This window comes from Hypanus sabinus, chromosome 9 (genome assembly GCF_030144855.1).
Source record: "Hypanus sabinus isolate sHypSab1 chromosome 9, sHypSab1.hap1, whole genome shotgun sequence".
Classification (NCBI taxonomy): domain Eukaryota; kingdom Metazoa; phylum Chordata; class Chondrichthyes; order Myliobatiformes; family Dasyatidae; genus Hypanus; species Hypanus sabinus.
The window spans coordinates 161,831,619-161,856,169 of record NC_082714.1 but is presented as its reverse complement, the minus strand read 5'-3'; the positions used below and the strand labels follow the sequence as shown (position 1 = coordinate 161,856,169).

General features: G+C 47.5%; 1 protein-coding gene across 4 annotated transcripts in view; it reads right to left on the bottom strand.

Moving 5' to 3' along the window:
• Window positions 1–24,551, bottom strand: part of raly (RALY heterogeneous nuclear ribonucleoprotein) — a 228,721-nt gene that overhangs the window by 38,146 nt on the left and 166,024 nt on the right. For 3 of the 4 annotated variants that reach the window (XM_059978797.1, XM_059978794.1, XM_059978795.1), the window contains exons 2-5: window positions 14,107–14,371; window positions 7,853–7,925; window positions 7,307–7,357; window positions 2,343–2,503 (exon numbers count right to left, since the gene is read on the bottom strand). In XM_059978797.1, the coding sequence (XP_059834780.1) occupies window positions 2,343–2,503; window positions 7,307–7,357; window positions 7,853–7,925; window positions 14,107–14,362 (541 nt within the window). In that variant the 5' untranslated portion in view covers window positions 14,363–14,371. The remainder of the gene's footprint in view (window positions 1–2,342; window positions 2,504–7,306; window positions 7,358–7,852; window positions 7,926–14,106; window positions 14,372–24,551) is intronic. The other variant, XM_059978796.1, reaches the window with a different exon arrangement.

Below are 24,551 nucleotides of genomic sequence, written 5' to 3'. Positions count from 1 at the left end.
ACGCTGGAGACCAAAGCATGGTGACACTTGCGGTCTGCCCCAGCACATCCTTGCAATATATTGGTCGTTGACACAAACAGCGGATTTCACTGTATGTTTTGATTTGACTAATAAAGCTATTCTTTACTCTCTCAGTTGGCACACAAAGAGTTAAACAGAGAAATTCATTAACCTCTGCCATTCCTGCTGGAATTCCAGACTTCTCTGGTGTAAATTGACAAAACCTTCTGGCTCGACAAGATCTTCTTGTTATAAAAACCCCTCGAAATGTTATCTATTGCTGCACTCTTTAACAGAAACGTTCACCCTGTATTTAAACTGCGACAGCTGTTTAACAGTATATGACGTTGAGACAAAGTTTGTGTATCAGGATTACCATTCTAACAGATATTTGGGATGAAATGGTAGCTTAGCGGTTAGCCTAACGCTATTACAGCACCAGGGCCAGGGTTCAATTCCTGCCGCTGTCTGTAAAGAGTTTGTGCATTCTCCCCATGACCATGTGGGTTTCCTCCCACAGTCCAAAGATGTAGAGGTCAGGGTTAGTGAGTTGTGGGCATGCTATGTTGGTACTGGAAGTGTGGTGACATGTGCGGGCTGCCTCACTTTGGCACAAAACGTGCTTTCATGTATGATATAGTGGAAAATTCTAGAGGAATTCAGCGGGTCAGGGAGCATCAATGGAGAGGAATAAACAGTCGATGTTTTGTGCAGAAGCCAGAATAAAAAGTGGGTGAAGGGAAGAAATACGAGCTGGAAGGTGATAGGTGAGACCAGGTGAGGGGGAAGTTGGGTGGGTGGGGATGAAATGAGAAACAAGTTCCTAGGAAGGACAAACAACACACACAAGCGAAGGGCCTGATGAAGGGTCTCGGCCCGAAATGTCGACAGTGCTTCTCCCTATAGATGCTGCCTGGCCTGCTGTGTTCCACCAGCATTTTGTGTGTGTTGTTTGAATTTCCAGAATCTGCAGATTTCCTCGTGTTTGCTCCTAGGAAGGACAAGTGGCTGCGTTAGCAACTGTGAGTAAGCATGGTCAAAGAATTGGATGACAGCAGAGATCGCAGAGGGGAACAGTGAGGATGGTCTCATTGAGCTCCTGACGAAGAGAAGATTTAATCTTCTTCAGGGTAGGCATCCCTCGAAGATATCTTAAACACAAGAAATTCTGTCGATACTGGAAATCCAGAGAAACACAAACAAAATTCTCCCTTGGCTTATATATCATCCAATTTACAGTAATTTCAATATGTTTATTTTTTGTTTATTGTGTTGTGTATCATTTACGTTAATTTAAGCTAATGTAATTCATGTTTGTACTGCGCTTCGACTGCTAAAGGATATCTTCATGGCTTTTATACCCTGGGTGTGATTGCCGATGAGAAGAATAACGTTACTACTTCCCATTACGTCTGCTGGTGCTTATGGAAGCAATGGCGTTCTTCCATCTCCTTCCTGGTGTTCAGAGCTTCTTCCAGTCTGCAGTAACTTCCGTTCGATTTTCACTTCTGCAAGTCCCAGGTAGAGACTCGGGAATTCCAGAATTGAAAGGCTTGTCATGTGAGGAGCACTTGATGGCTCTGGGCCTGCACTCACTGGAGCTCAGAAGAATGAGAAGGGATCTCACTGAAACCATTCGAAAGTTGAAAGGCTCCAGTAAAGTGGACATGGAGAGGATGTTTCCTATGGTGGGGGAGTTTAAGACCAGAGGGCACAGTCTCAGAATAGAGGGACATTCATTTAGAGCAGAGATAAGGAAGAGTTTCTTCAGCCAGAGGGTGGTGAATCTGTGGAGTTCATTGCCACAGGTGGCTGCGGAGGCCAAGTCATCGGGTATATTTAAAGCAGAGGCTGATAGGTTCTTGATTAGTCAAGGGCGTGAAGGGAAATGGTGGGAGGCAGGAGATTGGGGCTGAGAGGGAAATGGATCAGCCATGATGAAATGGTGGAGCAGACTCGATGGGCCAAATGGCCTAATTCTAAACCTATATCTTATGATCTTAATACCATCACACACAGACGTAGAAGGATAGTTCATTGCTGTTTCTGTCACAGTTTTGTTTGACCAGTCAGGGTTGTTGACCCTGAGCTGAACCCCTGAACCTGGAGGACTGATGGGCCACTCTTAGTCTGACCTCTACCCTTTGACCTGTTTGACATGGCTGATGCTACCAAGCACCAAAGCATAAGGCCCTGTCTCCAGCCAACATGGCTCACCTGGTTACTGAGGCACGCAAGCCTCCAAGCTACAACAAGGTTGTGTCCTCTTGGAGGGCCACAGCAATAAACCTGAACCTTTTCTGCATTGATGTATCCTATGCTGTAATTTAAACAGAGCTCACGTTTTAACTTTGTATTGTTCTTCGCCCCGCTTGTGGAACGTGACATTAGCTTCAGGGGGATCCCAGACTTCCCCCGGCGCAGCACGGGGACGATCACGCGGGGCCGCTTCAACGGAACGGCCCTGGGAACCAGCGAGGGCCGACTCGAGTACTCGTGCATCCTGTGGCGGGGAGAGAGAGAGAGAGAGAGAGAGAGAGAGAGCAATGGAGGATCAGTCCTGGTGAGCACATGGTGGCTGGCCCGAGACAATACCACAAGGGAGGGAGAAGTGGTGGTTGGGGAATGGATGGCAGGGATGTGGACAGGCGGGGGCTGAAGCGAGCAGAGGAACTACGGGAACACCTGGACAGTCAGACGAAGACTACCCCTTCGGCCTGCACGTGTCTCCACTCTCTGTATCATTGAGAGCCTAACAGCCTCTTAAGCACTCCTATCATCTCTAAGCCACCTCAAGAACCATGAAGTAATGTTGCAGCTGTACAAAACTCCAGCTAACTCTTGGAGTACTGTGCTCAGTTCTGGTCACCTCATTATAGGAAGGATGTGGAGGCTTTAGAGAGGGTGCAGAGGAGATGTATCCGAGATCATGTCTTATGAAGATAGGTTGAGCGAGCTGGGGCTTTTCTCTTTGGTGTGAAGGAGGATGAGAAGTGACTTGATAGAGGTGTACAAGCTAATAAGAGGCTTCGAGCGAGAGGGCAGCCTCGCCCTGAGTGGAAATGGCTATTATAAGGGAACATAATTTTACGGTGATTGGGAGGGGGGGGATGTCAGAGCTAGATTTTATTTTTACACACAGCATGATGGGTGTGGGGAATGCCCTGCCGGGGTGGTGATGGAGGCAGATACATTAGGGGCATTTAAGAAACTGTTAGATGGGCACCCGGGAGAAGGAGGAGGACTTTGTCTCTCCAGTCTGACCCATCGGTCCACAGCCCCATTTAATCACATTAGTATCCACCAGAAACCACAGCTTTACATGGAAAAAACAGAACATTGTGGAGCACACTCAATGGGCTGAATGGCCTAATTCTGCTCCTATGTCTTATGGAAGTTACCCTCTCGGGTGGGGAATAGGGGAGAGGCAGAAGGGAGTTGTAAATACAGAATCAGAAGCAGCTGGATAGGGTTTCAGTTCAGCTGGCTCAATCACGGCACCATGCTTCCCAACATTGAGGACGTCTTCGAAAGGCACAACAGTGCGTTTTACAGTCGTCAGTGTATTAGTTCTGAAGTGTGGTCAGTGCTATAACATGTGCAGCTAATACATACACAACAAGATCGCACTAACTACAAAACGACAGCATCTCTACTTTCCTGGAAGTTCGTGCAGATTCGGCACGTCACCAACACAAGTTTCACCAGGTGCACGGTGGAGAGTGTCCTGACTGGTTGCATCATAGCCTGGTGTCAAAACGCTCATTGCCTGGAATGGAAATGGCTACAGCAGGTGGGTAGAGCCTAGTCCAGGCATGGGCAAACTACGGCCCGCGGGCCATATGCGGCCCCTTAAGCTTTTTAATCCGGCCCGCAGAACTTGATGAAATTATATTAATAAACCTTGTTAACGTTTTTTCCCCGCAATTCTGGCGTTTTCCCAATAGATGACACACTGTATATACATTGACCTTTGTTGAGGTGCAGCGTATTACTCCACATTTGCGCTTTACTCTTTGTTCAGCTCGACCTATTTGTGTGAACAGGCGTTCAGCGTCATGAACATCAACAAAGCCAGCCACAGATCCAAGTTAACTGACCAACACCTCAGATCCATCCTGAGAATTGCCACAACAAAACTAAATCCAGACTTTGATGCGCGGGCTAAAAAGGGAGACCAACAACACTGTTCCCACTGAAATTAAAAATAAGTTTCTTCGTTGTGTTATGTAAAAAATGCATTTGAAAATATTTTTTTCAATAAGCCTTACATGTTACATGTCATTTCTGTTAAGTGATGGACATGAGTAGTGCGCAGGTGCACGTACGTTCTCAAAATAAAAAATGCGCTCCAGATCAAATAATGCGCTCCACATACTGGCGCGCTGTCAGTGTTCTGTCTTTGTGCTGGTCGTTGTTGAGTTTTGGCACAAGGGACAATTGAATAAGAAGGAGCAGGACAAGTAGACCTGCATCTCCTACCGTTTTTGAAATAAAGACAGTCAGGAGGAGAGTGATGATGATAATATCTTGAAGGATAACAGAATTTTCAGTGCTTTAAAATAATAACAGTTACCATTAAAAAAAGCTGTATTTTATTCATTTAATTTTCAGTGTTTTAAAAGTCATTTCAATAAATAGCTAAATACCATGGGACTTCAAAGACAGATATTTTGTTGTAATGCATTTGTTCATTTTCAATTGAAATTAAAGCACATGTTTTCTACATATCCCATGATATTTTATTTTCTCTTATGAGGTGTATTACCAAAACACTCTGTCCATCTGCTCCTGGTCCGGCCCCCCTGTCAAATTTTAGAACCCTTTGTGGCCCACAAGTCAAAAAGTTTGCCCACCCCTGGCCTAGTCCATCACAGGAAAAGCCCTCCCCACCACTGTGCACATCGACATGGAGTGCTACCACACAAAAGTAGTATCCATCATCAAGGACTCCAACCATTCAGGCCATGATCTCTTCTCACTCCTACCATCGGGCAGGAGGTACAGGAGCCTCAGGTTCCAGCTTCCTTAGGTTCAGCAATAGTTATTACCCTAGAACCATCAGACGCCTGAACAAGAGTGAAAAACTTCATTCAAACAACTCCAAACCACTTTTTTAACCTACAGACTCACTTCCAAGGACTCCATAACTCATGTTCTCAGTATTCTTTTATTTGCACAACTTGTCTTCTTTTGGACATTAGTTGCTTGAATATCATTGTTTATAGAACATAGGACAATACAGCACAGTACAGGCCCTTTGGCCCACAATGTTGTGCCAACCCTTAAACCCTGCCTCCCATATAACCCCCCACCTTAAATTCCTCCATATACCTGTCTAACAGTCTCTTAAACTTCACTAGTGTATCTGTCTCCGCCACTGACTCAGGCAGTGCATTCCATGCACTAACTAACCACTCTCTGAGTAAAAAACCTTCCTCTAATATCCCCCTTGAACTTCCCTCCCCTTACCTTAAAGCCATGTCCTCTTGTACTGAGCAGTGGTGACCTGGGGAAGAGGCGCTGGCTGTCCACTCTATCTATTCCTCTTAATATCTTGTACACCTCTCTCATGTCTCCTCTCATCCTCCTTCTCTCCAAAGAGTAAAGCCCTAGCTCCCTTAATCTTTGATCATAATGCATACTCTCTAAACCAGGCAGCATCCTGGTAAATCTCCTCAGTTTATGTATAGTTTTCTTTTTGTAGATTCTATCTCGTTACTTTGCTTTTCCTTCAAATACTTGCAAGAAAATGAATCTCAAGGTAGGATATGGTAACGTGTAAGTACTTGGATAATAAATTTACTTTGAGCTTTGAACTTCCTGTCCAAATATAGATATTCTTGGCCACGCGGTACTCCTGCGTTCCTATAATGGAACCTTCAGTCCACATTTATGAGGGTGGAATCTGAACTCAGTACCCACAGGACCCATAATGGACCCTTTATCTAAAAAGGGTGTGCTGGCGTTGGAGAGGATCCAGAGGAGGTTCACAAGAACAATCCTGGGATGAAAGGGTTAATGTATGAGGAGTGTTTAATGGCTCTGTGCCTGTACATGCTGGAGTCTGGAACTATGTGGGGGGTGGGGGGGAGGGTAGAAATCTCATTGAAACCTATTCAGTATTGAAAAGTCTAGTTAGAGTGGATGTGGAGAGGATGTTTCCTATAGTGGGGGAGTCTAGGAGCAGAGGGCACAGACAGAGGGGATGTGGAGAGGATATTTCCTACAGTGGGGGAGTCTAGGAGAGTGGATGTGGAGAGGATGTTTCCTATAGTGGGGGAGTCTAGGAGAGTGGATGTGGAGAGGATGTTTCCTATAGTGGGGGAGTCTAGGACCAGAGGACACAGATAGAGGGGATGTGGAGAGGATATTTCCTATAGTGGGGGAGTCTAGGTGCAGAGGGCACAGACAGAGTGGATGTGGAGAGGATATTTCCTATAGTGGGGGAGTCTAGGAGCAGAGGGCACAGATAGAGTGGATGTGGAGAGGATGTTTCCTATAGTGGGGGAGTCTAGGAGCAGAGGGCACAGATAGAGTGGATGTGGAGAGGATGTTTCCTGCAGTGGGGGAATCTAGGAGAGTGGATGTGGAGAGGATGTTTCCTATAGTGGGGGAGTCTAAGACCAGAGGGCACAGATAGAGTGGATGTGGAGAGGATGTTTCCTATAGTGGGGGAGTCTAGGAGCAGAGGACACAGATAGAGTGGATGTGGAGAGGATGTTTCCTGCAGTGGGGGAATCTAGGAGAGTGGATGTGGAGAGGATGTTTCCTATAGTGGGGGAGTCTAGGACCAGAGGGCACAGATAGAGTGGATGTGGAGAGGATGTTTCCTGCAGTGGGGGAATCTAGGAGAGTGGATGTGGAGAGGATGTTTCCAATAGAGGGGGAGCCTAGGTCCAATGGGCACAGCTTCGGAATAGAAGACGTCCCTTTAGAACAAGGATGAAGAGGAATCTTTTTAGCCAGAGGGTACTGAATCCATGGAATTCATTGGCACGGATGGTTGTGGAGGCCAAATCATTGGGTATATTTAAAATGGAGTTTGATTGGTTCTTGATTAGTAAGGGTTTCAAAGGTTACAAGGGGAAGGCAGGAAAATAGGGTTGAGTAATAAACAAATTGAATAATAAATCCGCCATGATGGAGCAGACTTGATGGGTTGAATGGCCTAATTCTGGTAAGACCCAGAGATGAGGGAGCATGCAAGCCAGAGCTGACTGCAGCTTTTGTAATGGATGCACAGGACTCTCGTTGCAATCAGATCGGGAGGACTGAATAGCGGCAGAATCAAACCAGACCGTACCTTTCGTAGAAATCATCCCTGAAGTAATCGTAAGCAAAGTCATAGCTGGTGCTTAGAGGAGAAAGGAGACAACGTTAATCGCTGGAAGCAAAAGTGTAAACAGTCACACAGCACAGAAGCAGGCCCTTCTGCCCATCACAGCAATACTGACCTCCCTGACCCTCAGCACTAATCCCACTTGCCCATGGCAGAACCGTATCCTTCTCTGCCTTGCCTATTTAAGTGCTTGGTTAAGTGTCTCTTAAACATTGTGATTGTGTCAGATTCCACCCCCTCTTCAGGCAGTGCTTTCTGGATATCAACCACTCTCGGTGTACGTAGGACATGATGGAATGGCGGAGCAGACTTGATGAGCCAAATAGCCTAATTCTGTTCCTGTGTCTTATGGAGTCAGATCGGTGTCATTACAAACCCCAGCGTGGACAGGTAGGGGCGAATGGCTGATGGCTGCGTTGCCAACTCAGGCCAGTTCAGGTAACAACAGTGCCCCCCCCCCCCCCCCCCACGGGTCACCAGACACGGTAACGGTCAGCGGATCGTTGGTACCTGTACAGAGTAGAACTGGGGCGCTTCAGTCCCTTGGGTCTATTGGGTTTGGGTTCACCGGCCATGTTAATATCTGTGGGAGAGAAACAAAGCCAGATGTGTCGTAAATTGCCTGTTGCACACAAGACGTTCAATTTGTGGCCAGCTGTCAGCTCACCTAGTCCATTCCCTAAAGAGTTACAGCAACGGATGTTGACAAGGCCTTTAATGTGCTTATGCTCTGTTCTAGTGCTGAGACATCACACCCAGACAGATCACACAAACTTATCCACGAGGAGCAGGAGAAGGTCACTAGATCCCTCAAGATGTGCTGCCATTGGAGATGGACCCCCAGAATGAAAGGGTTAATGTGTGAGGAGTGTTTGATGGCTCTAGGCCTGTACTCACTGGAGTTTAGAAAAATGAGGGAGGATCTAAGTGAAACCTATTGAATATTGAAAGAACTAGATAGAGTGGACATGGGGGAATCTTGGACCAGAGGGCACAGACTCCGAATACAAGGATGTCCCTTTAGAATAGAGATGGGGAGGAATTTCTTCAGCCAGGGGGTGGTGAATCTGTGGAATTCACTGCCACAGGCAGCTGTGGAGGCCAAGTCATTGGGTGTATTTAAAGCAGAGGTGGATAGGCTCTCGATTAGTCAAGGTCCCTAAGGGGAGAAGGCAGGAGAGTGGGGGTGAGAGGGATAATAAATCAGCCATAATTGGTGGAGAAGACTAGATGGGCCAAATGCCAAATTCTGCTCCATATGGTCTAAAGCGACATGCACAAAATACTGGAGGAACTCAGCAGACCAGGCAGAGTCTATGGAAAAGAGTAAACAGTTGGCGTTTTGGACCAAGACCCTTCTTCAGGACTGGAAAGGAAGGGGAGATGGTCTAGGCCCACTTTAACACTAAATAAGATCATGACTGACTTGACTCTGCCCATGGGAATATCTCAACCCTTTGGCTAGCAAGAATCTCTCATCTCTGAACTGAAGATCTTAAAATATTCAAATACTCTGCTTCGACCGCCCTGGAGCAAGCGAGTCCCACTGATGATTCCTACTTGGGGAAAAGGCTCACCGTATTCTGGGTGAAATGTGTGACCCCTACAAGTTTGAAATTCTCCCTTCCTTTTCACATTCAAAGTAAAGTCAAAAGAATCTGAACAAATCAATCTGAATTGGGGGCATAACTTTAAGGTGATTGGAGGAAAGTATATGGAGGGACCTCAGAGATAATTGTTCACACACAGAGTGGTGGGTGTGTGTAATAGCCTGCCAGGGCTGGTGGTAAGAAGAGGCAGGTACATTTGGGGCATTTACGAGGCATGTGGATGAAAGAAAGATGGAGAGCGATGTGGGAGGGAAGGGTTAGATTGATCTTGCAGTAGGGTAAAGGGTTGGCACAACATAGTGGGCCAAAGGGCCTGGGCTATGCTCTAATGTTCTGTGTTCTGAATCTGAGTATGAACATTGGAGAGATAATGACAAGCATTTGGAACTTGCAGAAAAAGTAATAGATGATTTCACTGACAGAATCGTAGCCGGTATCTTATCAGATCAGGAAGAGGACCCTGAGAAATGGTTTTCAAATATTCAGATGGTGGAAAAACTAATACTATGGATTGAGAACTTAAAATAAGAGCATTAAGTTCTCCTGAATTTCAACAAACTCATTAATATGGTTAAACATTCAGCTGTGCTGACAGATCAGCTCTCATTAACAGACGTGGCCCCTTGTCATAACTAATAAGGTGCAGGCGTGGCTGGGGGAAAGGGTAAGGGGAGAGGCTGCACTGGCTCAGGGAATCCAAGGCTAACACCCCAGCTCTAACAACTCCCCCACCATCCCGGGATGTGTGGTAATTAAAGATGGGGTCACCCATGGGACTTCTCCAGACAAGGATTTCCTCACTTGGTCCATGGTGGTTGGCACGGCGATGTTACAGGTCAGAATGTCAGAGTTCAGAGTTCAATTCCTGCCACTGCCTGCTTGTACGCTCTCCCGGTGACGTGTGGGTTTCCTCCCACAGTCCAAAGATGTTCTGGTTAGTAGGTTCATTGGTCATTGGAAATTATCCCGAGATTAGGCCAGGGTTAAATAGGTGGGTTTCTGGGTGGTGCGAGCCATTGGGCTGAAAAGGCCTGTTCCCTTCCCTATCTCTAAATAAATAAAATGGAAAATAAAACACAAGATCGCAGGAAAAGTCTGGTCTTCCGGGCCGTGTCCGGGGAATGTGAGGAGGAAAGAGGGAATTCCCATCACTTGACCTTGGAGAACTGTTGCAGTGGTTTTCATTCGAGTCCGGTATTTCATCCCCAAACCAGGATTTGTAGGTTATTCCATCTCCCAGTGGATTTGGCATGTCCCAATTGCTCAGTCAGAGGTTTACTTGCATTTTTCTAGCCACCTTTCCTAACCCCAGGATATCCCAGAGTCCAAGAGGCACATCAGTAGTGTAGTCACTCACACGAGGGGGATGTCTAACCCCTGGGCGAGTGCCAGGGGCAGGAGCAGCCATGAGAGGAAGATCTCACAACTTGAAAACAGGTGAATAGATTGTTGGTGGTGAAAGCATTAGAACAATTTCTGCCATTCTCCTCTCTCCCACCTCTCTCTCTCTTCACCCACTACTCTCCACCTCTCACTGTACTCACCTCTCTCCTTCCTTCAACCACTCCCCACCCACCCCTCCTCTTCTCCCAAACCTCCGTCTTCTAACTAATTCCATTGCCCCTCCCCAGCTCCATCTTTCTTCTTCTCTCCCACCCTCCACTCATCGGCACCCTCCCCCCTCCGCTACCTACCCCTTGTCTTACCTCCTCTTTCTCTCTGTCTCCTCTTCTCCCCGCCTCCCTCCCTATTCTCCATTTTCTCTCTAATCCACATCTCAGCTCCCTCCTCTCCCTGCTTCCTTCTCTTCAACTCCTCTCTCCCTCTTCTCTCCACATTGCCTCTCTCCCACTTTTCCCTTCTCCCTACCTCCCCGATCTCTTTTCTTCATTTCACCTTCTCCCACTCCACACCTCTAACTCACTTCTCCTTGTCTCTCTCTCTCTCCCTCCAACTTTTTCTTGCCTCAGCTTTCCTTCTCTCACCCTTTCCCTTCTCTCCCTCTTTCTCCCTCTCTGGACTGCTCCATGCCTCACCCTGTTCTTCACACAACTCTGTCTGTCTCTCTCCTCCTCAACTTCCTCTCCCCTTCTCCCAGTGCCCAACTCCACCTCATTTCTCTTTTTTCCTTCCACCCTCTCCCGATTTTTCTTCACCTCCCCCCCTTTGACTTCCCCTCCCTTCTACCCTCCCTCTCTGTTCTCCCCAACTCTGACTCTTCTCCCCATCACTCCCCATCTCATTCTGTTCCTCCCACCTCTCCCTTCCCCAACTCTCTCCCTCTTCCCCTCACGCTCTCTTCTCCCCACCTCTCTCTATATTCTCCCCACCAATTTTCTTCTCACCGTTCACCACACATCACTCGACTTGCCTCTCCTCCTCTCTCTGACACGCTCCATCTTCCCAGCTATCTGCCTGCTCCCTGCCTCTCTCACTCTTCCCACATTCTCCTCAAACCCTCTCCCCTTCTTCTCCCCAGCTGTAAACTTAATCCAGAGGTTGGAGAGATTTTTGATAAAGTCAAAGATGAAAGGGGGAAGGCAGGGAAATGGGATTCAGAGGGACAATAAATCAGCCATGACGGAATGGTAGAATGGCTCAACTCTACTCCCATGTCTCATGGACCAAAGATCTCTTCCCTCTGGAGGAACAGCACCAGAGTGTGAAGCACTCTCGTGGAGAAGGCTGTGAGTGTTCAGGCTGTGATACTCTGGTAGAGAGGGCAGTGAGTGTTTCGGCTGTGATACTCTCTGGTAGAGAGGGCAGTGAGTGTTTAGGCTGCGATACTCTCTAATGGAGAGGGCAGTGAGTGTTTCAGGCTGTGATACTCTCTAATGGAGAGGGCAGTGAGTGTTTCGGCTGTGATACTCTCTAATGGAGAGGGCAGTGAGTGTTTAGGCTGTGATACTCTCTAATGGAGAGGACAGTGAGTGTTTAGGCTGTGATACTCTCGAGTGGAGAGGGCAGTGAGTGTTTCAGGCTGTGATACTCTCTAATGGAGAGGGCAGTGAGTGTTTAGGCTGTGATACTCTGGTAGAGAGGGCAGTGAGTGTTTCGGCTGTGATACTCTCTGGTAGAGAGGGCAGTGAGTGTTTAGGCTGTGATACTCTCTAATGGAGAGGGCAGTGAGTGTTTAGGCTGTGATACTCTGGTAGAGAGGGCAGTGAGTGTTTCGGCTGTGATACTCTCTGGTAGAGAGGGCAGTGAGTGTTTAGGCTGTGATACTCTCTAATGGAGAGGGCAGTGAGTGTTTAGGCTGTGATACTCTCGAGTGGAGAGGGCAGTGAGTGTTTCAGGCTGTGATACTCTCTAATGGAGAGGGCAGTGAGTGTTTAGGCTGTGATACTCTCTAATGGAGAGGGCAGTGAGTGTTTAGGCTGTGATACTCTGGTAGAGAGGGCAGTGAGTGTTTAGGCTGTGATACTCTCTAATGGAGAGGGCAGTGAGTGTTTAGGCTGTGATACTCTGGTAGAGAGGGCAGTGAGTGTTTAGGCTGTGATACTCTCTGGTAGAGAGGGCAGTGAGTGTTTAGGCTGTGATACTCTCTAATGGAGAGGGCAGTGAATGTTTAGGCTGCGATACTCTCTAATGGAGAGGGCAGTGAGTGTTTCAGGCTGTGATACTCTCTAATGGAGAGGGCAGTGAGTGTTTCAGGCTGTGATACTCTCTAATGGAGAGGGCAGTGAGTGTTTAGGCTGCGATACTCTCTGATGGAGAGGGCAGTGAATGTTTAGGCTGTGATACTCTCTAATGGAGAGGGCAGTGAGTGTTTAGGCTGCGATACTCTCTGATGGAGAGGGCAGTGAATGTTTAGGCTGTGATACTCTCTAATGGAGAGGGCAGTGAGTGTTTCGGCTGTGATACTCTCTAATGGAGAGGGCAGTGAGTGTTTCGGCTGTGATACTCTCTAATGGAGAGGACAGTGAGTGTTTAGGCTGTGATACTCTCGAGTGGAGAGGGCAGTGAGTGTTTCAGGCTGTGATACTCTCTAATGGAGAGGGCAGTGAGTGTTTCGGCTGTGATACTCTCTGGTAGAGAGGGCAGTGAGTGTTTAGGCTGTGATACTCTGGTAGAGAGGGCAGTGAGTGTTTCGGCTGTGATACTCTCTGGTAGAGAGGGCAGTGAGTGTTTAGGCTGTGATACTCTCTAATGGAGAGGGCAGTGAGTGTTTAGGCTGTGATACTCTCGAGTGGAGAGGGCAGTGAGTGTTTAGGCTGTGATACTCTGGTAGAGAGGGCAGTGAGTGTTTCGGCTGTGATACTCTCTGGTAGAGAGGGCAGTGAGTGTTTAGGCTGTGATACTCTCTAATGGAGAGGGCAGTGAATGTTTAGGCTGCGATACTCTCTAATGGAGAGGGCAGTGAGTGTTTAAGCTGTGATGCTCTCTAATGGAGAGGGCAGTGAGTGTTTAGGCTGCGATACTCTCTAATGGAGAGGGCAGTGAGTGTTTAGGCTGCGATACTCTCTGATAGAGAGGGCAGTGAGTGTTTCAGGCTGTGATACTCTCTAATGGAGAGGGCAGTGAGTGTTTCAGGCTGTGATACTCTCTAATGGAGAGGGCAGTGAGTGTTTAGGCTGTGATACTCTGGTAGAGAGGGCAGTGAGTGTTTCGGCTGTGATACTCTCTGGTAGAGAGGGCAGTGAGTGTTTAGGCTGTGATACTCTCTAATGGAGAGGGCAGTGAGTGTTTCAGGCTGTGATACCCTCTAATGGAGAGGGCAGTGAGTGTTTAGGCTGTGATACTCTGGTAGAGAGGGCAGTGAGTGTTTCGGCTGTGATACTCTCTAATGGAGAGGGCAGTGAGTGTTTCGGCTGTGATACTCTCTAATGGAGAGGGCAGTGAGTGTTTAGGCTGTGATGCTCTCTAATGGAGAGGGCAGTGAGTAGGCTGTGATGCTCTCTAATGGAGAGGGCAGTGAGTGTTTAGGCTGTGATGCTCTCTAATGGAGAGGGCAGTGAGTAGGCTGTGATACTCTCTAATGGAGAGGGCAGTGAGTGTTTCAGGCTGTGATGCACTCTAATGGAGAGGGCAGTGAGTTTATTGTCCCATGTAGTCAATGAAAACATTCCCAGGATTCCTCATGTTTTGGACAGGGTCACTGCCCTGGGGCTGGAAGCTGACAGCTCCCTAATCTCCCAATCCCGTCAGTCTTACCGAGCGTCTGTCCGGCGAGGACCCGCCGATTCTCCCCTGCCACCGCCACGCGTGCCGTCCTCTCGTTTGTGTACTGCACGAAGGCATAACCCTTGTGAACAGAGCAGCCCACCACCTTGCCGTACTGTCCAAAGATGGTCTCCACGTCAGATTTCTTCACCACCGCTGTGTTGAGATTCCCAATGAAGACCCTCGAGTTGATGGACCGGGGATCGTTCTTGTTGGTGATGTTACTGGTCTGCAGCTTCAGCGACATGGTCCTGACCTCCAACGAGAAGAAAGGCAGAGTGCAAGGTCAAAGTCAAATATTTTACCAAAGTATGTATTCTACCTTGAAATTCATTTCCTTGCCAGCATTTACCAGAAAATCAATAAATACAACAGAATTTATGGAAACTACATAAACAAAGGCTTGGTGCTGGGGACATGGCTCTACCAAGGGAGATACAAGGTGCTCCACTAGCCTGGAGGTCACCTGGGGCAAGGTAGGCATCTGCTCAGCCAACGATCAGGGCCATGTGAAGCAACGGGAGCAGGTGGCGGGAGGCCGTCCGAACAGCCGGTGCAGATCACAAGTCCTGGTTATGAGACCACTGATGCCAGGCAGGCTATCTCTGAAGAGTATTGATAATAACTGGGGTCAACCGTCTTGTAAAAACACAGCCAAGGAGGAGGTAATGGCAATACAATTCTGTAGAAAAACTTTGCCAGAAACAATCATGCTCACGGAAAGGCCGTGATCACTCACAGCACACGACACAACCCGGAACGATGAGGAAACAAAGACGATCAAACAAATGAAGCGCGAAAGAATAAAAACTATGAAAAGAAATAAAATAACACAGAGAAGATCAGTTGTAGAGCCATTGACTAGTGAGTCTGTAGGTCGCAGGGTCAATAGAGTGTCGAGGTGAGCACAGACATCCACACTCTGATCATTGTAGGGTCAGTACAGTGTCGAGGTGAGCACAGACATCCGCACTCTGATCATTGTAGGGGCAGCACAGAGTCGCCGTTAGCACAGACACCCACACTCTGATCATTGTAGGGTCAGTACAGTATCGAGGTGAGCACAGACATCCACACTCTGATCATTGTAGAGTCAGTACAGTATCGAGGTGAGCACAGACATCCACACTCTGATCATTGTAGGGTCAGTACAGAGTCGAGGTGAGCACAGACATCCACACTCTGATCATTGTAGGGTCAGTACAGTGTCGAGGTGAGCACAGACATCCACACTCTGATCATTGTAGGGTCAGTACAGTGTCGATATCAGCACAGATATCCACACACTGATCATTGTACGGCCAGTACAGAGTCGATGTGAGCACAGACGTCCACACACTGATCATTGTAGGGTCAGTACAGTGTCGATATCAGCACAGACATCCACACACTGATCATTGTAGGGTCAGTGTAGGAGTGTCGAGGTGAGCACAGACATCCACACTCTGATCATTGTAGGGTCAGTACAGTGTCGATGTGAGCACAGACATCCACAATCTGATCGTTATAGTGTCAGTACATTGTCGAGGTGAACACAGACATCCACACTCTGATCATTGTAGGGTCAGTACAGTGTCGATGTGAGCACAGACATCCACACTCTGATCGTTGTAGGGTCAGTACAGTGTCGATATCAGCACAGATATCCACACAATGATAATTGTCAGGTCAGTACAGTGTCGAGGTGAGCACAGACATCCACACTCTGATCATTGTTGGGTCAGTACAGTGTCGATATCAGCACAGATATCCACACACTGATCATTGTAGGGTCAGTACAGTGTCGAGGTGAGCACAGACATCCACACTCTGATCATTGTTGGGTCAGTACAGTGTCGAGGTGAGCACAGACATCCAGACGCTGATCATTGTAGAGTCAGTACAGTTACGAGGTGAGCACAGACATCCACACACTGATCATTGTAGGGTCAGTACAGTGTCGATGTGAGCACAGACATCCACACTCTGATCATTGTAGGGTCAGTACAGTGTCGAGGTGAGCACAGACATCCACACACTGATCATTGTAGGGTCACTACAGTGTCGATGTGAGCACAGACATCCACACGCTGATCATTGTAGGGTCAGTACAGTGTCGATATCAGCACAGATATCCACACAATGATAATTGTCAGGTCAGTACAGTGTCGATGTGAGCACAGACATCGACACACTGATCATTGTAGGGTCAGTACAGTATCGAGATGAGCACAGACATCCACACTCTGATCATTGTAGGGTCAGTACAGTGTCGATGTGAGCATAGACATCGACACACTGATCATTGTAGGGTCAGTACAGTGTCGATATCAGCACAGATATCCACACAATGATAATTGTCAGGTCAGTACAGTGTCGATGTGAGCACAGACATCCACACTCTGATCATTGTAGGGTCAATACAGAGTCGATGTGAGCACAGACATCGACACTCTGATCATTGTACGGTCAATACAGAGTCGATGTGAGCACAGACATCGACACTCTGATCATTGTAGGGTCAGTACAGTGTCGATGTGAGCACAGACATCCACAATCTGATCGTTATAGTGTCAGTACATTGTCGAGGTGAACACAGACATCCACACTCTGATCATTGTAGGGTCAGTACAGTGTCGATGTGAGCACAGACTTCCACACTCTGATCATTGTAGGGTCAGTACATTGTCGAGGTGAACACAGACATCCACACTCTGATCATTGTAGGGTCAGTACAGTGTCGAGAGGAGCACAGACATCCAGACTCTGATCATTGTAGAGTCAGTACAGTTACGAGGTGAGCACAGACATCCACACTCTGATCATTGTAGGGTCAGTACAGTGTCGAGGTGAGCACAGACATCGACACACTGATCATTGTAGGGTCAGTACAGTGTCGAGGTGAGCACAGACATCCAAACTCTGATCATTGTAGGGTCAGTACAGTGTCGATATCAGCACAGATATCCACACAATGATAATTGTCAGGTCAGTACAGTGTCGATGTGAGCACAGACATCCACACGCTGATCATTGTAGGGTCAGTACAGTTTCGAGAACAGCACAGACATCCACACGCTGATCATTGTAGAGTCAGTACAGTTACGAGGTGAGCACAGACATCCACACGCTGATCATTGTAGGGTCAGTACAGTGTCGAGGTGAGCACAGACATCCACACTCTGATCATTGTAGGGTCAGTACAGTTACGAGGTGAGCACAGACATCCAGACGCTGATCATTGTAGGGTCTGTACAGTGTCGAGGTGAGCACAGACATCCACACTCTGATCATTGTACGGTCAGTACAGAGTCGATGTGAGCACAGACATCGACACTCTGATCATTGTAGGGTCAGTACAGTGTCGATGTGAGCACAGACATCCACAATCTGATTGTTATAGTGTCAGTACATTGTCGAGGTGAACACAGACATCCACACTCTGATCATTGTAGGGTCAGTACAGTGTCGATGTGAGCACAGACATCCACACTCTGATCGTTGTAGGGTCAGTACAGTGTCGATATCAGCACAGATATCCACACAATGATAATTGTCAGGTCAGTACAGTGTCGAGGTGAGCACAGACATCCACACTCTGATCATTGTTGGGTCAGTACAGTGTCGATATCAGCACAGATATCCACACACTGATCATTGTAGGGTCAGTACAGTGTCGAGGTGAGCACAGACATCCACACTCTGATCATTGTTGGGTCAGTACAGTGTCGAGGTGAGCACAGACATCCACACTCTGATCATTGTAGGGTCAGTACATTGTCGAGGTGAGCACAGACATCCAGACGCTGATCATTGTAGAGTCAGTACAGTTACGAGGTGAGCACAGACATCCACACACTGATCATTGTAGGGTCAGTACAGTGTCGATGTGAGCACAGACATCCACACTCTGATCATTGTAGGGTCAGTACAGTGTCGAGGTGAGCACAGACATCCACACACTGATCATTGTAGGGTCACTACAGTGTCGATGTGAGCACAGACATCCACACGCTGATCATTGTAGGGTCAGTACAGTGTCGATATCAGCACAGATATCCACACAATGATAATTGTCAGGTCAGTACAGTGTCGATGTGAGCACAGACATCGACACACTGATCATTGTAGGGTCAGTACAGTATCGAGATGAGCACAGACATCCACACTCTGATCATTGTAGGGTCAGTACAGTGTCGATGTGAGCATAGACATCGACACACTGATCATTGTAGGGTCAGTACAGTGTCGATATCAGCACAGATATCCACACAATGATAATTGTCAGGTCAGTACAGTGTCGATGTGAGCACAGACATCCACACTCTGATCATTGTAGGGTCAATACAGAGTCGATGTGAGCACAGACATCGACACTCTGATCATTGTACGGTCAATACAGAGTCGATGTGAGCACAGACATCGACACTCTGATCATTGTAGGGTCAGTACAGTGTCGATGTGAGCACAGACATCCACAATCTGATCGTTATAGTGTCAGTACATTGTCGAGGTGAACACAGACATCCACACTCTGATCATTGTAGGGTCAGTACAGTGTCGATGTGAGCACAGACTTCCACACTCTGATCATTGTAGGGTCAGTACATTGTCGAGGTGAACACAGACATCCACACTCTGATCATTGTAGGGTCAGTACAGTGTCGAGAGGAGCACAGACATCCAGACTCTGATCATTGTAGAGTCAGTACAGTTACGAGGTGAGCACAGACATCCACACTCTGATCATTGTAGGGTCAGTACAGTGTCGAGGTGAGCACAGACATCCAAACTCTGATCATTGTAGGGTCAGTACAGTGTCGATATCAGCACAGATATCCACACAATGATAATTGTCAGGTCAGTACAGTGTCGATGTGAGCACAGACATCCACACGCTGATCATTGTAGAGTCAGTACAGTTACGAGGTGAGCACAGACATCCACACGCTGATCATTGTAGGGTCAGTACAGTTTCGAGAGGAGCACAGACATCCACACGCTGATCATTGTAGAGTCAGTACAGTTACGAGGTGAGCACAGACATCCACACGCTGATCATTGTAGGGTCAGTACAGTTTCGAGAGGAGCACAGACATCCAGACGCTGATCATTGTAGGGTCTGTACAGTGTCGAGGTGAGCACAGACATCCACACTCTGATCATTGTACGGTCAGTACAGAGTCGATGTGAGCACAGACATCGACACTCTGATCATTGTAGGGTCAGTACAGTGTCGATGTGAGCACAGACATCCACAATCTGATCGTTATAGTGTCAGTACATTGTCGAGGTGAACACAGACATCCACACTCTGATCATTGTAGGGTCAGTACAGTGTCGATGTGAGCACAGACATCCACACTCTGATCGTTGTAGGGTCAGTACAGTGTCGATATCAGCACAGATATCCACACAATGATAATTGTCAGGTCAGTACAGTGTCGAGGTGAGCACAGACATCCACACTCTGATCATTGTTGGGTCAGTACAGTGTCGATATCAGCACAGATATCCACACACTGATCATTGTAGGGTCAGTACAGTGTCGAGGTGAGCACAGACATCCACACTCTGATCATTGTTGGGTCAGTACAGTGTCGAGGTGAGCACAGACATCCACACTCTGATCATTGTAGGGTCAGTACATTGTCGAGGTGAGCACAGACATCCAGACGCTGATCATTGTAGAGTCAGTACAGTTACGAGGTGAGCACAGACATCCACACACTGATCATTGTAGGGTCAGTACAGTGTCGAGGTGAGCACAGACATCCACACACTGATCATTGTAGGGTCACTACAGTGTCGATGTGAGCACAGACATCCACACGCTGATCATTGTAGGGTCAGTACAGTGTCGATATCAGCACAGATATCCACACAATGATAATTGTCAGGTCAGTACAGTGTCGATGTGAGCACAGACATCGACACACTGATCATTGTAGGGTCAGTACAGTATCGAGATGAGCACAGACATCCACACTCTGATCATTGTAGGGTCAGTACAGTGTCGATGTGAGCATAGACATCGACACACTGATCATTGTAGGGTCAGTACAGTGTCGATATCAGCACAGATATCCACACAATGATAATTGTCAGGTCAGTACAGTGTCGATGTGAGCACAGACATCCACACTCTGATCATTGTAGGGTCAATACAGAGTCGATGTGAGCACAGACATCGACACTCTGATCATTGTACGGTCAATACAGAGTCGATGTGAGCACAGACATCGACACTCTGATCATTGTAGGGTCAGTACAGTGTCGATGTGAGCACAGACATCCACAATCTGATCGTTATAGTGTCAGTACATTGTCGAGGTGAACACAGACATCCACACTCTGATCATTGTAGGGTCAGTACAGTGTCGATGTGAGCACAGACTTCCACACTCTGATCATTGTAGGGTCAGTACATTGTCGAGGTGAACACAGACATCCACACTCTGATCATTGTAGGGTCAGTACAGTGTCGAGAGGAGCACAGACATCCAGACTCTGATCATTGTAGAGTCAGTACAGTTACGAGGTGAGCACAGACATCCACACTCTGATCATTGTAGGGTCAGTACAGTGTCGAGGTGAGCACAGACATCGACACACTGATCATTGTAGGGTCAGTACAGTGTCGAGGTGAGCACAGACATCCAAACTCTGATCATTGTAGGGTCAGTACAGTGTCGATATCAGCACAGATATCCACACAATGATAATTGTCAGGTCAGTACAGTGTCGATGTGAGCACAGACATCCACACGCTGATCATTGTAGGGTCAGTACAGTTTCGAGAACAGCACAGACATCCACACGCTGATCATTGTAGAGTCAGTACAGTTACGAGGTGAGCACAGACATCCACACGCTGATCATTGTAGGGTCAGTACAGTTTCGAGAGGAGCACAGACATCCACACGCTGATCATTGTAGAGTCAGTACAGTTACGAGGTGAGCACAGACATCCAGACGCTGATCATTGTAGGGTCTGTACAGTGTCGAGGTGAGCACAGACATCCACACTCTGATCATTGTACGGTCAGTACAGAGTCGATGTGAGCACAGACATCGACACTCTGATCATTGTAGGGTCAGTACAGTGTCGATGTGAGCACAGACATCCACAATCTGATCGTTATAGTGTCAGTACATTGTCGAGGTGAACACAGACATCCACACTCTGATCATTGTAGGGTCAGTACAGTGTCGATGTGAGCACAGACATCCACACTCTGATCGTTGTAGGGTCAGTACAGTGTCGATATCAGCACAGATATCCACACAATGATAATTGTCAGGTCAGTACAGTGTCGAGGTGAGCACAGACATCCACACTCTGATCATTGTTGGGTCAGTACAGTGTCGATATCAGCACAGATATCCACACACTGATCATTGTAGGGTCAGTACAGTGTCGAGGTGAGCACAGACATCCACACTCTGATCATTGTTGGGTCAGTACAGTGTCGAGGTGAGCACAGACATCCACACACTGATCATTGTAGGGTCAGTACAGTGTCGATATCAGCACAGACATCCACACTCTGATCATTGTAGGGTCAGTACAGTGTCGAGGTGAGCACAGACATCCACACACTGATCATTGTAGGGTCACTACAGTGTCGATGTGAGCACAGACATCCACACGCTGATCATTGTAGGGTCAGTACAGTGTCGATATCAGCACAGATATCCACACAATGATAATTGTCAGGTCAGTACAGTGTCGATGTGAGCACAGACATCGACACACTGATCATTGTAGGGTCAGTACAGTATCGAGATGAGCACAGACATCCACACTCTGATCATTGTAGGGTCAGTACAGTGTCGATGTGAGCATAGACATCGACACACTGATCATTGTAGGGTCAGTACAGTGTCGATATCAGCACAGATATCCACACAATGATCATTGTAGGGTCAGTACAGTGTCGATGTGAGCACAGACATCCACACTCTGATCATTGTAGGGTCAATACAGAGTCGATGTGAGCACAGACATCGACACTCTGATCATTGTACGGTCAATACAGAGTCGATGTGAGCACAGACATCGACACTCTGATCATTGTAGGGTCAGTACAGTGTCGATGTGAGCACAGACATCCACAATCTGATCGTTATAGTGTCAGTACATTGTCGAGGTGAACACAGACATCCACACTCTGATCATTGTAGGGTCAGTACAGTGTCGATGTGAGCACAGACTTCCACACTCTGATCATTGTAGGGTCAGTACATTGTCGAGGTGAACACAGACATCCACACTCTGATCATTGTAGGGTCAGTACAGTGTCGAGAGGAGCACAGATATCCACACTCTGATCATTGTAGGGTCAGTACAGTGTCGAGGTGAGCACAGACATCGACACACTGATCATTGTAGGGTCAGTACAGTGTCGAGGTGAGCACAGACATCCAAACTCTGATCATTGTAGGGTCAGTACAGTGTCGATATCAGCACAGATATCCACACAATGATAATTGTCAGGTCAGTACAGTGTCGATGTGAGCACAGACATCCACACGCTGATCATTGTAGGGTCAGTACAGTTTCGAGAGGAGCACAGACATCCACACGCTGATCATTGTAGAGTCAGTACAGTTACGAGGTGAGCACAGACATCCAGACGCTGATCATTGTAGGGTCTGTACAGTGTCGAGGTGAGCACAGACATCCACACTCTGATCATTGTACGGTCAGTACAGAGTCGATGTGAGCACAGACATCGACACTCTGATCATTGTAGGGTCAGTACAGTGTCGATGTGAGCACAGACATCCACAATCTGATCGTTATAGTGTCAGTACATTGTCGAGGTGAACACAGACATCCACACTCTGATCATTGTAGGGTCAGTACAGTGTCGATGTGAGCACAGATATCCACACTCTGATCGTTGTAGGGTCAGTACAGTGTCGATATCAGCACAGATATCCACACAATGATAATTGTCAGGTCAGTAGAGTGTCGAGGTGAGCACAGACATCCACACACTGATCATTGTAGGGTCAGTACAGTGTCGAGGAGTGCACAGACATCCACACGCTGATCATTGTAGGGTCAGTACAGTGTCGAGGTGAGCACAGACATACACACACTGATCTTTGTAGGGTCTGTACAGTGTCGATGTGAGCACAGAGAAACATACTCTGATCATTGTAGGGTCAGTATAGTGTCAATGTGAGCACAGACATCCAAACTCTGATCATTGTAGGGTCAGTACAGAGTCGATGTGAGCCCAGACATCCACACACTGATCATTGTAGGGTCAGTACAGTGTCGATATTAGCACAGATATCCACACACTGATCATTGTAGGGTCAGTATAGTGTCGTGGTGAGCACAGACATCCACAGTCTGATCATTGTAGGGTCAGTACAGTTTCGAGGTGAGCACAGACATCCACACTCTGATCATAGTAAGTTCAGTACAGAGTCAAGATGAGCACAGACATCCAGACTCTTGTCATTGTAGGGTCAGTACAGTGTTGATGTGATCACAGACATCCACACTCTGATCATTGTAGGGTCAGTGCACGATTATCGAGGTGAGCACAGACATCCACACTCTGATCATTGTAGGGTCAGTACATTGTCAATATCAGCTCAGATATCCACACACTGATCATTGTAGGGTCAGTACTGTGTCGATGTGAGCACAGACATCCACACTCTGATCATTGTAGGGTCAGTACAGTGACTAGGTGAGCACAGACATCCACACTCTGATCATTGTAGGGTCAGTACAGTGTCGAGGTGAGCACAGACATCGACACTCTGATCATTGTAGGGTCAGTACATTGTCAATATCAGCTCAGATATCCACACACTGATCATTGTAGGGTCAGTACTGTGTCGATGTGAGCACAGACATCCACACTCTGATCATTGTAGGGTCAGTACAGTGACTAGGTGAGCACAGACATCCACACTCTGATCATTGTAGGGTCAGTACACTGTCGAGGTGAGCAGAGACATCCACACTCTGATCATTTTAGGGTCAGTACAGAGTCGATGTGAGCACAGACATCCACACTCTGATCATTGTAGGGTCAGTACAGAGTCGATATCAGCACAGACATCCACACTCTGATCATTGTAGGGTCAGTACAGTGTCGATATCAGCACAGATATCCACACTCTGATCATTGTAGGGTCAGTACAGTGTCGATATTAGCACAGATATCCACACACTGATCATTGTAGGGTCAGTGTAGGAGTGTCGAGGGGAGCACAGACATCCACACGCTGATTATTGTAGGGTCAGTACAGTGTCGAGTTCAGCACAGACATCCACACGCTGATCATTGTAGGGTCAGTACAGTGTCGAGGTGAGCACAGACATCCACACTCTGATCATTGTAGGGTCAGTACAGATTCGAGGTGAGCACAGACATCCACACACTGATCATTGTAGGGTCAGTACAGTGTCGAGGTGAGCACGG